This window comes from Dipodomys ordii, unplaced genomic scaffold (assembly GCF_000151885.1).
Source record: "Dipodomys ordii isolate 6190 unplaced genomic scaffold, Dord_2.0 Scaffold27, whole genome shotgun sequence".
In the NCBI taxonomy this organism is placed as follows: Eukaryota; Metazoa; Chordata; class Mammalia; order Rodentia; family Heteromyidae; genus Dipodomys; species Dipodomys ordii.
In genome coordinates, this window is record NW_012267243.1 from 19,673,101 (window position 1) to 19,687,761 (window position 14,661).

The window sequence follows — 14,661 nt, forward strand, 5'->3', positions numbered from 1 at the left end:
GGTCGTGGGGCCTGAACTCTGGGCCTGGGCACTGCCCCTCAGCTCTTCAGCTCAAGGCTAGCGCTCTACCACTTGAGCCACAGCAACACTTCTGGCTTTTTTCTTTTTGCTTATGTGGTGCTGAGGAATCTAACCCAAGGCCTCATGCATGCAAGGCAAGCGCTCTACCACTGAGCCATTCCCAGCCCTGGTATCAGGATTTTTGAGAATGTACTCTGCTGCTGTGCAGCCCATGCGAGAGGCTTTCTTCTTTCTTTTAAAAAATTATTTTATTGGGCTGGGAAGGTGGCTCAGTGGTAGAGCGCTTGCCTTGCATGCCTGAGGCCCTGGGTTCAAATCCTCAGCACCACATAAGCAAAAGAAAAAAGCCAGAAGTGGCACTGTGGCTCAAGTGGTAGAGCACTTGCCTTGAGCTGAAGAGCTGAGGGACAGCGCCCAAGCCCAGAGTTTAGGCCCCATGATGGGACCAAAAAAAAATTATTTTATTAAGCCGGGCACTGGTGGTTCATGCCTGTCATCCTAGCTACTCAGGAGGCTGAGATCTGAGGATCACGGTTCAAAGCCAGCCCGGGCAAGAAAGTCTGTGAGACTCTTATCTCCAATAAACCACTAGAAAACAGGAAGTGTTGTTGTGGCTCAGGTGGTAGAGCGCTGGCCTTGAGCTGAAGAGCGCAAGGACAGTGCCCAGGCCCAGAGTTCAAACCCCACAACTGGAAAAAAAATATTATTATCTTTGAGTAGTTATACAGGAATTGCCATTAAAAAGCAGTTTACAGATGTGATGCATCTTGATCAGTGACATCCCTTTCACCATGTGACAGTCTCTTTTTAGAGCAGTAATTCCAGAGGGTCCAAGCTAGGACAGGTCAGCTGACTGCTGAGGGAGGGTGGATGCTCGCGACTGGCCAAAGGCTCTCAGTTTTTTGTCAAAAGGTAGAAGTTCTCTTCAAAGTCTCACCTACCCTCTCGCTCCTCCATGAATATTCTTTGGACTTGTGATCTACTTCTTAAGCCCCAGGAGGGCTCCCTCATCCCTTTTTTTTCTTTTCCTCTTCTTCTTTTTCCTTTTCTTCTTCTTCTTCCTCCTCCTCCTCCTCCTCCTCCTCCTCTTCCTCCTCCTCCTCCTTGACAAGATCCTCCTGTACAGCCCAGCTGGCCTTGACTTGAGATCCTCCCTACCTTAGCTTCCTGAGTGCTGAGATTAAAGATGGGTGCCGGGCTGGGAAGGTGGCTCAGTGGTAGAGCGCTTGCCTTGCATGCATGAGGCCCTGGGTTCAATTCCTCAGCACCACATAAGCAGAAAAAGCCAGAAGTGGCGCTGTGGCTCACGTGGTAGAGTGCTAGCCTTGAGCTGAAGAGCTGAGGGACAGCGCCCAGGCCCAGAGCTCAGGCCCCATGACCAGCAAAAAAAAAAAAAAAAAAAGATGGTGCCACCATGTCCTCCTCCTGGGAATCATTTGTATGAACGGTGCCAAGCACCCTGGCTCTTACTCGTTTGTTCTTGTTAGAGATCAGTGTTCTTTTCTGTTCTTCTGCCTTCTCATTTCTAGAGTGGTGAACTACTGTCTAACGTCCAGTTTTTGTCGGGGCCTCTTCTCTGTTCTGAGCAGTAACACGAGTCTAACTGAGCTAGACCTCAGCGACAATGTGCTGGGGGACCCAGGGATGAGGGTGTTGTGCGAAACACTCCAGAATCCTGGCTGTAACATTCGGAGACTGTGGTAAGTCCCTATGTGTGTGCGTGCGTGCGTGCGTGTGTGTGTGTGTGTGTGTGTGTGTGTGTGTGTCTGTCTGTCTGTCTGTCGGGGCGGGGGAGGGGGCGCTATCCCTGGGCTCTTTTGCTCAAGGTCAGTTCTCTGCTACTTTGAGCCACAGTTGCACTTCCCGTTTTCTGTGTGGTTAATTGGAGATGAATCTCATGCACTTTCCTGCCTGGGCTGGCTTTGAACTGTGGTCCTCAGATCTCAGCCTCCTGAGTAGCTAGGGTTATAAGCGTGAGCTACAGTGCCTGGCAGCACTCACCTTTTGGCTTGTAGATAACCCCTTTCTGCTGATAACTTTACACAGTATCGATGTGCTAACCTCATTTTTTTTTAGCTTTTTTTTTTTTCCCGCTCAGTCAAGGGGCCCGAACTCTGGGCCTGGGCGCTGTCCCTCAGCTCTTCAGCTCAAGGCTAGCACTCTACCACTTGAGCCACAGCACCACTTCTAGCCTTTTCTACTTATGTGGTGTTGAGGAATTGAACCCAGGGCCTCATGCATGCAAGGCAAGCGCTCTACCACTGAGCCACCTTCCCAGCCCTCATTTTTTTTTAAATAAGTGCCAGTATTGGAACTTGAACATAAGAGCCTTGAGCTCTTGCCAGGCTTTTTGTTCAAGTCTGGTGATTTACCACTACAGCTCCAGCTCCAGTCCCAGATTTCTTGGATGGCTAATTGGAGATAAGAGTCTTACGGACTTTCCTGCCCTGCTAGATTCAAACTTGGATACTCAGATCTCAGCCTCCTGAGTAGCTAGGATGAAAAGCATGTTGAGCCACCTGTACCTGGCTCTCACCTGGCTCTTACAAGGAAGCAATCACAAACCAACAGCTCATTTTAACATAATTAGTATTTGGAGATCACAGTTGTTATTTGTGGCCTTCTGGGTAGGATTTCCACACAAGAACTTTTGGAGGACATATTCCAGTCACTGTACGTGGGGAGACAGAATGTAGTGGAGGTCAGTTTGGGGAGTTTTGATGGGGAAAAATGAAGAGGAACTGAGAAGAGTCATTTCTCAGTAGTAAAACAAAAAGTCTACAACTCTGAGTGCCTTTCATTTCCTTATGGGCTCTGTTCCTAGATGATAATTGGAGAGTTTCCTCAGAGACCATCATGGCTTCCTGAGTTAGAGCACAGCACAATGTTTGTATAGGTTGAAATGTCACAGATGCTTTCCTGTGCCTTGTGTGTGTGTGTGAGTGTGTGCGCATGCATGTGTGTGCGTTATCTACCATTTGAGTCACAGCACCACTTCCCGCTTTTTCTGACTAGTTTACTGGAAATAAGTCTCACAGGCTTTCCTGCCTGGGCTGGCTTTGAACCATTGCACAATCCTCAGATCTCAGCCTCCTGAGTAGCTAGGATTGCACGTTTCAGCCACCAGTGCCCGACCTCTTGTGTCTGTTTTTTTTTTTTTTTTTTGGTCAGTCGTGGGGCCTGAACTCTGGGCCTGGGCGCTGTCCCTCAGCCCTTCAGCTTAAGGCTAGCTCTCTACCATTTGAGCCACAGAGCCACTTCCAGCTTTTTCTGCTGATGTGGTGCTGAGGAGTCGAACCCAGGGCCTTGTGCATGTAAGGCAAGCGCTCTACCACTGAGCCCCTTCCCAGCCCCAAGCTTATTATTATTTTTTGAGACTAGGTTTCTCTATGTAGTGAGTCTAGCCTGGAAATTGAGGTCTACTTGCCTCTGCTTTCTGAGGTTACAGAGGTGTTCCTCCATGCAAAGATAGAAGATTTTAATTTGATTGTGTTGTTCTGCTGTTTAAGTGCTTTTTCTTAATTCTTGATGAATTATAAATGTTCTTTCATCTTCCGGGCTCTGGAATTTTGGTTTTGGCACGGAGCCTTGTTTCTCCTGATAATATTATCTGCATGACCTCTCCCATGTGCTCTCCACATGGGAGACAAGGAGGCACGGAAGATAATGACATGCTTTGCAGATGAGGAGTGATCTAGCGATTTGCTGGGAGTTGGTATGAAGATGAGGACATAAAGGAAGTGGTCTGAAAGGCTCTAGGATGAACTACTGGCCTGGAAAGGCATTAGAATGATGTTTTCCCTTCCATGATTGGTGAAAATTGCTAGCGCTAATGGTGTGTGTGTGTGTGTGTGTGTGTGTGTGTGTGTGTGTGTGTATAGTTGTAAAATGTATTGCAAAATGCTGAAGGCTGGATGCTTTAAAAAGTAAAGAAGCTGGGTGTCGGTGGCTCACACCTATAATCCTAGCTACGCAAGAGGCTGAGATCTGAGGATCATGGTTCAAAGCCAGCCCCAGCAGCAAAGTCCATGAGAGTCTTATCTCCAATAAACCACCATAAAACCAGAAGTAGCTCTGTAGCTCAAGTGGTGGAGCAATTACCTGAGCTGAAGAGCTGAGGGACAGTGTCCAGGCCCAGAGTTCAAGCCCCATGACCAACAAAAATAAGTAAAGAAAAAGTAAAAGAGTTTTTTTTGTTGTTGTTGTTGGTCGAGGGCTTGAACTCTGGGTTTGGGTGCCGTTCCTGCGCTCTTCAGCTCAAGGCGAGCGCTCTACCGCTTGAGCCACAGCGCCACTTCTGGTTTTCTAGTGCTTTATTGGAGATAAAAGTCTCATAGACTTTCCTGCCCAGGCTGGCTTTGAACTGCGATCCTTAGATCCCAGCCTTCTGAGTAGCTAGGATTATAGGCGTGAGCCATTGGCACCTGGCTCTAAAGAGATTTCTTTAGCTCATAGTTTTAGAGTCTGAAAGTCCAAGCAGTCTGGTGAGGGAATATGGTGGATTACCTCACTGTGGGAATGTGGGCCAGAGAGGGAGATCATATACTGAGAAAGAAAACCAGAAAGTGGGGAAAGTTCATGCTCTTCATATCATTAGTTGTTTGTAGGAACTAATGGGATCCTATAAGAACTATGTTAATTTCTTTGGAGGACAGAATTACCTTGCATTTAGCCCCACCTTTAAAGGTTCCACAATCTCCCTATATCCCTGCAAATCAAGTATCTGACACATGAACCCTTGTAGAACAACCCATACGCAAACAATAATATGTAACAAATCAAGAACCAGAGCTCCTGTTCTCTTAATTTCTCCTTCAGTACAGATGGAATGCCCAGATTAAGTCAGCTAGCAAAAAAGAGGAACAATGTTGGCAAGGCCAGGAAGTCTATGTCATCAGTGTCCAGTGCTGGTACTTCAACTATTAGAAATACCAAAGAAATGGAAACCACAGGCTTCTATTTGTGCACCTGTGGGTGGATCATGACATTCCTGGCATTATTTACAGTGCCCAGCCCTGAACACTGTGTCCTCAGGCTGTGAGCCAGTGAGCCTGGGAATGCTGTGTCTTGGTCTGTGTCAGGAACTCTCTGGTCAGATGAGCTGCCTGCCATGAACTTTGTTACACAAGCCCCTTCCTGGTGAAGAAACCGAGGGAGGACTGTAAGGAGGGACAGTTGGAGTCAGTCCTCTATCCATGAGACAAACAGTCTCAGAAAAGCAATGTACAAACAGAAGGGTTTATTCTGAGGAGTTTATTTACATCATAGTGGAGAGAGAGAGAGAGAGAGAGAGAGAGAGAGAGGAGACCATGACCCCAGTATTCCCTCCAAGGTGCACGTCCCGTGACTTTGCTTCATTCACAGACCCCACTTCCACAAGGTAGCCTCAGCACATGACCTTAAGTAAGCTCTGAACTGTGAGAGCGGTGAGAGGCCTCTGACGCTCTGCTTCTGTACTTGGCATGAAGGTTGGGACGCTGCGGCCTTTCCCATCAGTGCTGTTTTGACATCTCCTCAGTCTTGAGCAGCAACCAGAAGCTGATAGAATTGGACCTGAGTGACAATGCCCTGGGAGACTTTGGAATCAGACTCTTGTGTGTGGGGCTGAAGCATCTATCCTGCAATCTGAAGAAACTCTGGTGAGTTTGCGTTCATGTCTCTTAGAAGCTCTGTCTGTTTGGAGAGCTCTGACTTCAGTGAGAACACCAGGAGCTGGTGTTCTTGTGTGAGAACAGCCCCTATCTGCCCCAAGCGCTCCCGTGCTCATCTGTTTGCTTGCCAGTCATTTAGTCAGCTAGTGCTTGCGTGAGGAAAGCCACATATGACAGTCCAGCAAATGACAAAAAAAAAAAAAAGATGGTTGCCCTTAAGGTATGTATGATATAGCTGAGAAAACAGAACTACTGCGATACAGTGCTTTAGGACATGAGCCTTCAGCCTTCACATCAGGCTGAAACACTGCGTTTGTCACTGACCGCTTCTGAATGACTTGGGTTCTAAACAAGAGAAAAAGTGCCAAAAAATGGCAGGCCTAGCTCATTACCATAATGATTATAGAAAAAAACACAACAACAAACACAAAAAACCCTAGTGAAGTAGAGTTGCCAAGAATGGGAGAAATTAGAGCTTTGTGCATTGCTAGTGAATGCAAAACTGTGGAAAACAATGATGCGCTCTCTCTCTCTCTCACTCTCTTTTTTTTTTTTGCCAGTCCTGGGGCTTGAACTCAGGGCCTGGGCACTGTCCCTGAGCTGCTTTTGCTCAAGGTTAGCACTCTACCACCTGAGCCACAGCCCCACTTCTGGCTTTTTCTGTGTTTGTGGTACTGAGGAATCGAACTCAGGGCTTCATGCATGCTGGGCCAGCACTCTTCCACTGAGCCACCTTCCCAGGCCCTTTTGGCAGTTTTTATGATTAACTGGAGACTCTCAGAACCTCCTGAATAGCTAGGATTACCAGCATGAGCCACTGGCATCCAGCTCCATACATTTATTTGTAATAAGTTTATCACCATAAATAAATAATATTTATTTATATGTTTTATTTGCTGCTATTTTTATTATTTAGCAAATCATATATTTGGGCTGGGAAGGTGGTTCAGTGGTAGAGTGCTTGCCTTGCATGCCTGAGGCCCTTGATTCGATTCCTCAGCACCACATAAATAGAAAAGGCTGGAAGTGGCCCTGTGGCTTAAGCAGTAGAGCACCCGCCTTGAGCTGAAGAGCTGAGGGACAGCGCCCAGACCCAGAGTTCAAGCTCCACCACCAAAAAAACCCTCATATATTTGTTATTGGACACTGCTGAATTATGTCTGTGATCCTAGCTACCCGAGTCAGATCTTAGGATCCCAGTTCAAAGACAGTCTGGGTAGAAAATTCCACAAGACTCTGTCTCCAATTAACCAGTAAAGCAACCATTCTGGAGGAGGGACTCTAGTGGTAGAGCTCCAGCTGTGAACAAAAAAGGCACATGTCCTGAGTGTAAGCCCCAGTACTGTCACACGCGCATGTGCGGCCCCCCCCCCCAGCGTCCCCACCCCCATCCCATGATTGTAGGGGCAGGAAGACGCGTTTGGAAGGTGCTTACCTGTTACTACACCGAGCACCCTCGTCCTATGTGTGAACCTCAGTGTGTGGTGGAGGGGGTGACAGACGTGACCCTGACTGTCTCCTGTCTTTATGGAAGGTTGGTCAGCTGCTGCCTCACATCGGCCTGTTGTCAGGATCTGGCGACCGTCCTCAGCACCAGCTGCTCCCTGACCAGACTTTATGTTGGGGAAAATGCCTTGGGAGATTTGGGAGTTGGAATTTTATGTGAAAAGGTGAAGCATCCGCAATGTAACTTGCAGAAACTGGGGTAAGTCTTTGTATCTCAGCAGAAAGGAAAATCCTCCGCAAAGATAAATTATTTGGAAAATACAGATGGGGTTACTCTTAAAAAAAGTTAACTGGGTGGAGCTGAGGGTAGAGACCAGTAATAACAAGATCAGAAAGGGTTTGAAGCATTAGCTGTGTGTTGCTGAATACAGGTGGTTTTCTATATTTACAGGATCAGCACTGCATATTCAGCTAACCACTGTGAATAAAAATATTTGAAAAATATTATATCATTGAAATATGTAAACTTTTACCTTGTCATCACTCCTTAAACGGTACATCATAACAATTATATATAGTGTAACAGCATGCATTCTATTAGATACTATACAGACCCTAGAGATCATTTAAAGTATGTGGAGGATGTGCATAGGTAATATGCAAATACTAAGCCATTTTATATAAGGAACTTGAGCACTTGTGGGTTTTAGTTCCTGTGAGAGTCGTGTAATCAATTCCCCAAACATACAGAGGGCCCCCTTGATTATTGTTAATAATTTATGTCAATTTAAGATGATAGAATTGAGGGTTCTTAGAACGGGAAGAAACCTTTTAGATTGTGTAGCCCTTGGGTGGTGACTTGCAAAGCAGTCCCATGGATGGCTGCCCATGGTATGTCTGCAGTCTTGCAGGCACGCAAGGTTACTGCCCTGGGAGAGCTCTTCTCCATGTAGCACGGGTTCCTGTGCCACTGGTCCTTGTCCTTCTCTCCAGGGGTCCAAGAAGCAACTCCAGCCCCATTCCCCAGTTACAGCACTTACGTTTTAGGTCTTCCTGTCCCTGGATCCCCAACCACAATGCAAATTAGCATCTCCACCTCTTTAGTTATGCTCTCTCCGGTAAGGGCTGGCTTTTTAATGTCTCTCTTTGAACTGCATGGTACAATGTTTGCTTCCTGTGGCAGTAGCAAAGGACAATTTCAGAATCTTTTGGCAGTTGTATCCAGGTTTTGAAGTTGGAATTCTGCAGCAAATAAGACTAGAAAGTATCAGTTGGCTGCCTATAGTCTTAGCAGGAAGCTGAGATACGAGGATCACAGTTCAAAGCCAGCCTGGACATGAGAGTTCATGAGACTTCTCTCCAGTTAACCTCCAAAAAGCCAGAACTGGAGCTGTGGCTCAAGTGTTAGAGCAGCAGACTTGAGTGAAAAAGCTGAGAGAGCACTCAAGCCTAAAGTTCAACTTGAGTACTGGTGCGTGCACACGCACACATGCACACGCGCGCACGCACGCACACACGCACACACACACCAAAAAGAAAATACCCCAAATAATTCATGAGCTTACCGTGTAACACCACTCTTCTGTGAGTTACTTTGGTTGACCTCAGAAAGATGAGGCAAAAATGGTTACCGGGACTCCTGATTTGAGGAAAAGAAAAATGAGGCCCAGGAGTGTCTGACTTTGCCTCAGGACACCTAGATGAAAGGGTGCAAGTCTGCAGAGCGCACACACAGCCTGGTGATCCTGGCCCGGCCTTCATCCCCAGGGCCGCAGAGCGCACACACAGCCTGGTGATCCTGGCCCGGCCTTCATCCCCAGGGCCGCAGAGCGCATACACAGCCTGGTGATCCTGGCCCGGCCTTCATCCCCAGGGCCGCAGAGCGCACACACAGCCTGGTGATCCTGGCCCTGCCTTCATCCCCAGGGCCGCCGCTGCCTGAGGACCTGCCTCAGGCTTTCTGAAGCCCAAGCTAGCTCTCCTTTCCTTTCCTGTCCTCCTGTCCTTTCCCTTCCTTTCCCTCTTCCTTTTTCCTTTCCTCTTCCCTTCCCTTCCTTTCCTTCCTCCCTCCCTCCCTCCTTCCCTCCCTTCCTTCCTATTTATTTATTTATTTATTTATTTTTGGGTCCGGTCATGGGTCCTGAACTCTGGCCTGGGTGCTGTCCCTCAGCTCTTCAGCTCAAGGCTAGCGCTCTTCCGCTTGAGCCACAGCGCCACTTCTGGTTTTCTAGCAGTTTATTGGAGATAAATCTGAGTCTCATGAACTTTCCTGCCCGGGCTGGCTTTGAACCTCAATCCTCAGATCTCAGCCTCCTGAGTAGCTAGGATTACAGGCGTGAGCCACCGGCGCCAGGCTTGCTTCTTTCTTTCTTTCTTTCTTTCTTTCTTTCTTTCTTTCTTTCTTTCTTTCTTTCTTTCTTTCTTTCTTTCTTTCTTTCTTTCTTTCTCTCTCTCTCTCTCTCTCTCTCTCTTTCTCTCTCTCTTTCTTTCTGCCAGTTTTGGGGCTAGAACTCAGGGCCTGGGCTCTGTCTCTAAGCTTCTTTTGCTCAAGGCTATCACTCTACTACTTGAGCCACAGCACCACTTCTGTCTTGCTTTTTCTGTTTATGTGGTACTGAGGAATTGAACCCCCTCCCCCCACACAATACCTCTGAATAATTTCTGCACGTACCATGTATTGTCACTCTTCCATAGTTACTTTGGTTGGCCTCAGAAAGATGAAGCAATAGTAATTGTGAAGTGTAGATCCCAAAAAGTTAGAAGAAAGAAATTAGAATGTTTTTGCCGTAGAGAAGTGACAAATGTTTGACTATCCGGATCTTTCTCCTGGAAGAATACTGCATGCAGCCCCTATGGTTTTGCCGTAGAGAAGTGACAAATGTTTGACTATCCGATCTTTCTCCTGGAAGAATACTGCATGCAGCCCTATGATTTCTTCTGCTAGCTTATTGTTTCTCCTCAGCATTTTGGGATCCACTATTTTTTGTTTATTTTACAAATCCAGGGGCTGGGAAGGTAGCTCAGTGGTAGAGTGCTTGCCTTGCATACCTGAGGCCCTGGGTCCGACTCCTCAGCACCACATAAGCAAAAAGAAAAAAAGCCGGAAGTGGCGGTGTGGCTCAAGTGGTAGAGTGCTAGCCTTGAGCTGAAGCGCTGAGGGACAGCGCCCAGGCCCAGAGTTCAGGCCCCACGACCCGATCCCCCCAAAAAAACAACAAAAAAAGGCAACAAAAAATCCATTTGGCCTCCACTTTCTATATAGGCTGGAGGTCCTGTTTTGGGTACTAATGGCAGAAGTAAGGAAAACAAAACAAGGCCCTATTTTCACAAAGCTTCTCCTCCTCCTCCTCTTCCTCCTCTTCCTCCCCCTCTTCCCTTCCTCCCTATCCCCTCCCTCTCCCCCTCCCCTCTGCCTTCTCCTCTTCTCCTTTTTCTTTTCCTTCCTCTTCCTTCTCCCCTCCTCTTCCCCCTCCTTTCCTCCACCTCCTCTTCTCCTTCTTCTTCCTTTTTTTTGTGGGTTGTGGGGCTTGAACTCTGGACCTGGGTGCTGTCCCTCAGCTTTTCAGCTCAAGGCTAGTGCTCTACCAACTGAGCCACAGCGCCACTTCCGGTTTTCTGGTGGTTTATTGGAGATAGGAGTCTCATGGCCTTTCCTGCCTGGGCTGGCTTTGAATCGCGATCCTCAGATCTCAGCCTCCTGAGTAGCTAGGATGACAGGTGTGAGCCACTGGCACCCGGCCAAGAGCACATTTCTTTTTGGATAATGTCACCCCTTCCTCACTTTCCCCCAGTTTTCTCCTCCCATCCCTACCCACAAGAACATAGTGTCTAGTGAGTACCACTGTTGCATTTATTAAGGCTGTTTTTTTTTGTTTTGTTTCCTTTGTCAGTTTTGGGGCTTGAACTCTGGGCCCAGGCTGTCCCTCAGCTCTTCAGTTCAAGGCTACAGCATTTCTGGTTTTCTGGTGGCTAATTGGAGATAAGAGTGTCATGGAAGTTCCTGCATGGGCTGGCTTTGAACCGTAATCCTAGTTACTCAGGAGGCTGAGATCTGAGGATCACAGTTCAAAGCCAGCCCAGGCAGGAAAGTCTGTGAGACTCTTATCTCCTATTAACCATGGAAAACCGGAAGTGATGCTGTGGCTCAAGCGGTAGAGTGCTCGCCTTGAGCTGAAGAGCTGAGGGACAGCGCCCAGACCTAGAGTTCAAGACCCACAACCGACCAAAAACAATTTTTTTCTTTGTTTTTGAAGTCAGAGTGAAAATGCTATATTTTAGATTAGCACACCAGCCATCCTTAATCCTGTCCTTTTCCTTTTCTTTTTTCCAGTCCTAGGGCTTGAACTCAGGGCCCAGGCACTGTCCCTGAGCTTCATGTGCTCAAGGCTAGCACTCTACAACTTGAGCCACAGCACCACTTCTGGCTTTTTCTGTTTATATAGTACTGAGTAATTGAACCCAGGGCTTCATGCATGCTTGGCAAACACTCTACTACTGAGCCACATTCCCAGCCCAAAAGTCTTCTGTTCGTTTGCTTCTCTTCTTTGGGGTTGAGTAAGAAAACTTCATTGCCCCTCTGTGCTTCAAACTCAGGACCTTCCGACTGTGATGCTGCTGCACTGCTGCTGCAGCAGTGAGGCCGCCGACCCTGTCCCCTTTCCCGAGTCCCTCAGAGTCACACGCCCTCGCTCTTTCTTATCCTTGTATTTTTGTCTTCCTTGTTGAGAAGTTGATTACCCCAGCCTCCTTCTTCCCATTGTCAGTCTGGAAGCTCTCACTTACTCTTTAAGTATTATTCTGTTTCCCTAACCTAAAATTGGGAATAAAGGTAGTACTTTCATCTTAAGGTTGTAATAATTCAATAAGATAATCCTTTTTAATGTCATGTAATAGATTTAATAAATTCTCATTATTATAAAAGTTTTGTGACATTAGGCAGAATATTAATAGAAAATTATGAGTTGGAGCTGGGCACCGATGCTCACATCTGTAATCCTAGCTACTCAGGAGGCTGAGATCTGAGGATCACGGTTTAAAGCCAGCTGGGCAGGAAAGTCGGTGAGACTCTTATCTCCAATAAACCACTCAGAAATCCAGAAGTGGTGCTATGGCTCAAATGGTAGAGAGCTAGCCTTGAGATGAAGAGCTGGGGGTCAGCATTCAGGCCCAGAGTTCAAGCCCCATGACTGACAAAAAAAAATTGAAAATTATGATTTGGGAAGTGGAGCTGTGGCTCAAAGTGGTAGAGTGCTACACTGACCAAAGAAGAAAAAAGAACATTGTAAGCTGACTGATTACAATGCATGGCAAGAGGTCTGTGCCCAGGAAGGAGCGTTGAGCTGCACAGATTGGCTGAGACCAGCAAACTCCGCAGGTTGCAGTTACCTGATGCTGTGGGTTGGTTGGATTGGCTGCAATGACTTGATTTTCCTTTCTTGTTTCCTTTTTGGTCAGTCATGGGTCTTGAACTCTGGGCCTGGGCGCTGTCCCTCAGCTCTTCAGATCAAGGCGAGCACTCTACCACTTGAGCCACAGCGCCACTTCCAGTTTCTTGGTGGTTTATTGGAGATAATCTCATGGGCTTTCCTGCCAGGGCTGGCTTTGAACCTCGATCCTCAGATCTCAGCCTCCTGAGTAGCTGATTACAGGCATAAGCCACTGGCCCCTCGGCTGCTACATATTTTTTTGTTAGGGTTATATCACAATCAAATAAGACAGGTCTCTGCCAGTGTCAGGGTCATTCATTACTACCTGGGAGTAACTTGGGTATCTTTCTGAAAGTAGTGCTAAGGTGCATCCACTGCCCGGGGAATCTGCGTAAAGAGGGGTGGTGTGATGGGGAATCTGTGTCTGTTTGCCTTTACTCTTTCTGTTGTTCGAATCCCAGCAAAGCATCTGCGGAGACCATCACTTTTCTGTTTGGTGGGATTCAGAGACAGGGAGTCCTGTGTCACTCAGACTGAATCCAAGATGCTGCCTTCTGACTTTCAAGTTGCAGGTTGTAGCAGGTTAGACTGTAAGTGAGGCTCCGTGATAAAGGGTCTGCGCAATGTCTGGGAGAGGCTGCTCAGCAAAGGCCCTTCTTTCTGTTCTCTCTGCAGGTTGGTGAATTCTGGCCTTACATCAGCTTGCTGTTCAGCTCTGTCTTCTGCACTCCAAGCTAACCACAGCCTCACACACCTTTACCTTCGAGGCAACGCCCTTGGAGACGGAGGGCTCAAGCTACTGTGTGAAGGGCTCTTGCACCCTGACTGCAAGCTTCAGATGTTGGAGTGAGTCATGACGGGCTTATGTGGTGGAAAAGTAGAGTTCTGTGGGGAGCAATCCTGAGACAATCTCTAGCTAAGCTGGTGTCCTAGGGTTTGGCTTATTCCAGGATCATGGTACGAGGTGGAACTTTGTAGACAGGAAGTTGGCTTCCTGTCACCACAATCCTCTGTACCCAGAAAAGCAGAATTGGTATGGCATGCACGTGTTTGGAGAAGACAACATTTTTTTTTTTTGGTGTTGGAAATAATACAGGTTAAAATCTTAGGGCCTTGGGGAATGGCTAAAAGGTGTTTTCTTTAAATCACTGTTTCTGGCAGATTAGACAACTGCAGCCTCACTTCACACAGCTGCTGGGATCTTTCTACAATCCTGACCTCCAATAGGAGCCTCCGAAAGCTGAGCCTAGGCAATAACGACCTTGGAGATCTGGGGGTCATGATGCTCTGTGAGGTCCTGAGACAGCAGGGCTGCCTCTTGCAGAGTTTGCAGTAAGTGGGCTCTCGGGCTTGGCGGGAAGAGTTCAAGGAGTTGGAAGGTTTTCTCTAGATTCATTTGTACCTAGGGTTGGGCTGGGCTGGAGCCAGTTATTTCAGATTTTTTAAAGAAATATTTATTTATTAAAGAATTTTATTGTAAATGTGATGCACAGAGGAGTTACAGTTACATAGATAGGGTCATGAATGCATTTCTTTTTGAACAGTGTTATCCCCTCCCTCATTTTCACCCGTTCTCCCCCACCCCCATTGCAGATTTTTAAAAATAGAGCAAATAGGAAATGAGATGAATGTTCAACACCATTCACATATTTAGAATAATCTAGAATCAGCCATGCCCTGGTGGCTCATGCCTGTATTTCTAGCAGCTCAGGATCAGTAAATGAGATTTGAGGATTTTAGTTTCACGCTAGCATTAGACGAGAAAGTCTGAGACTTTTATCTCCAATTAATCACCAAAAAGCATAAGTGGAGGTGTGGCTCAAGCATAGTGTCAACGTTGAGTGGGAAATCTAGGGGACAGCATTCAGGCCTCAAATCCAAGTACCAGACTGGTCACACACACAAAGATTCAATTGCCTGTGAAAAGACTTTCCACCTGTAGTCTAGAAAGAAACACTGTTTTATTTATGCTCTTTATAGGACTAATTTATGATTCACTTTAAAGGGCTTCACTTAATGTGAATAGCGCTCTCATTTCTGAGGGTTTCTAAATAGTAACAGAGTGCTCTAGAAGCAGAAGTTCAGCAGCAGTGACCGGTTCTTCTCTGCCCTCAGTG

At 47.0% G+C, this 14,661-nt stretch overlaps 1 protein-coding gene across 1 annotated transcript in view; it reads left to right on the forward strand.

Annotated features, from left to right (window-relative positions):
* Nlrp3 (NLR family, pyrin domain containing 3) overlaps positions 1-13,880 on the forward strand; it is a 34,211-nt gene extending 20,331 nt beyond the window's left edge. The window contains exons 6-10 of the mRNA XM_013015424.1: positions 1,511-1,721; positions 5,490-5,660; positions 7,207-7,377; positions 13,220-13,390; positions 13,706-13,880. Coding sequence (XP_012870878.1) covers positions 1,511-1,721; positions 5,490-5,660; positions 7,207-7,377; positions 13,220-13,390; positions 13,706-13,880 — 899 coding nt within the window. The remainder of the gene's footprint in view (positions 1-1,510; positions 1,722-5,489; positions 5,661-7,206; positions 7,378-13,219; positions 13,391-13,705) is intronic.
* Positions 13,881-14,661: the final 781 nt, after the last annotated feature.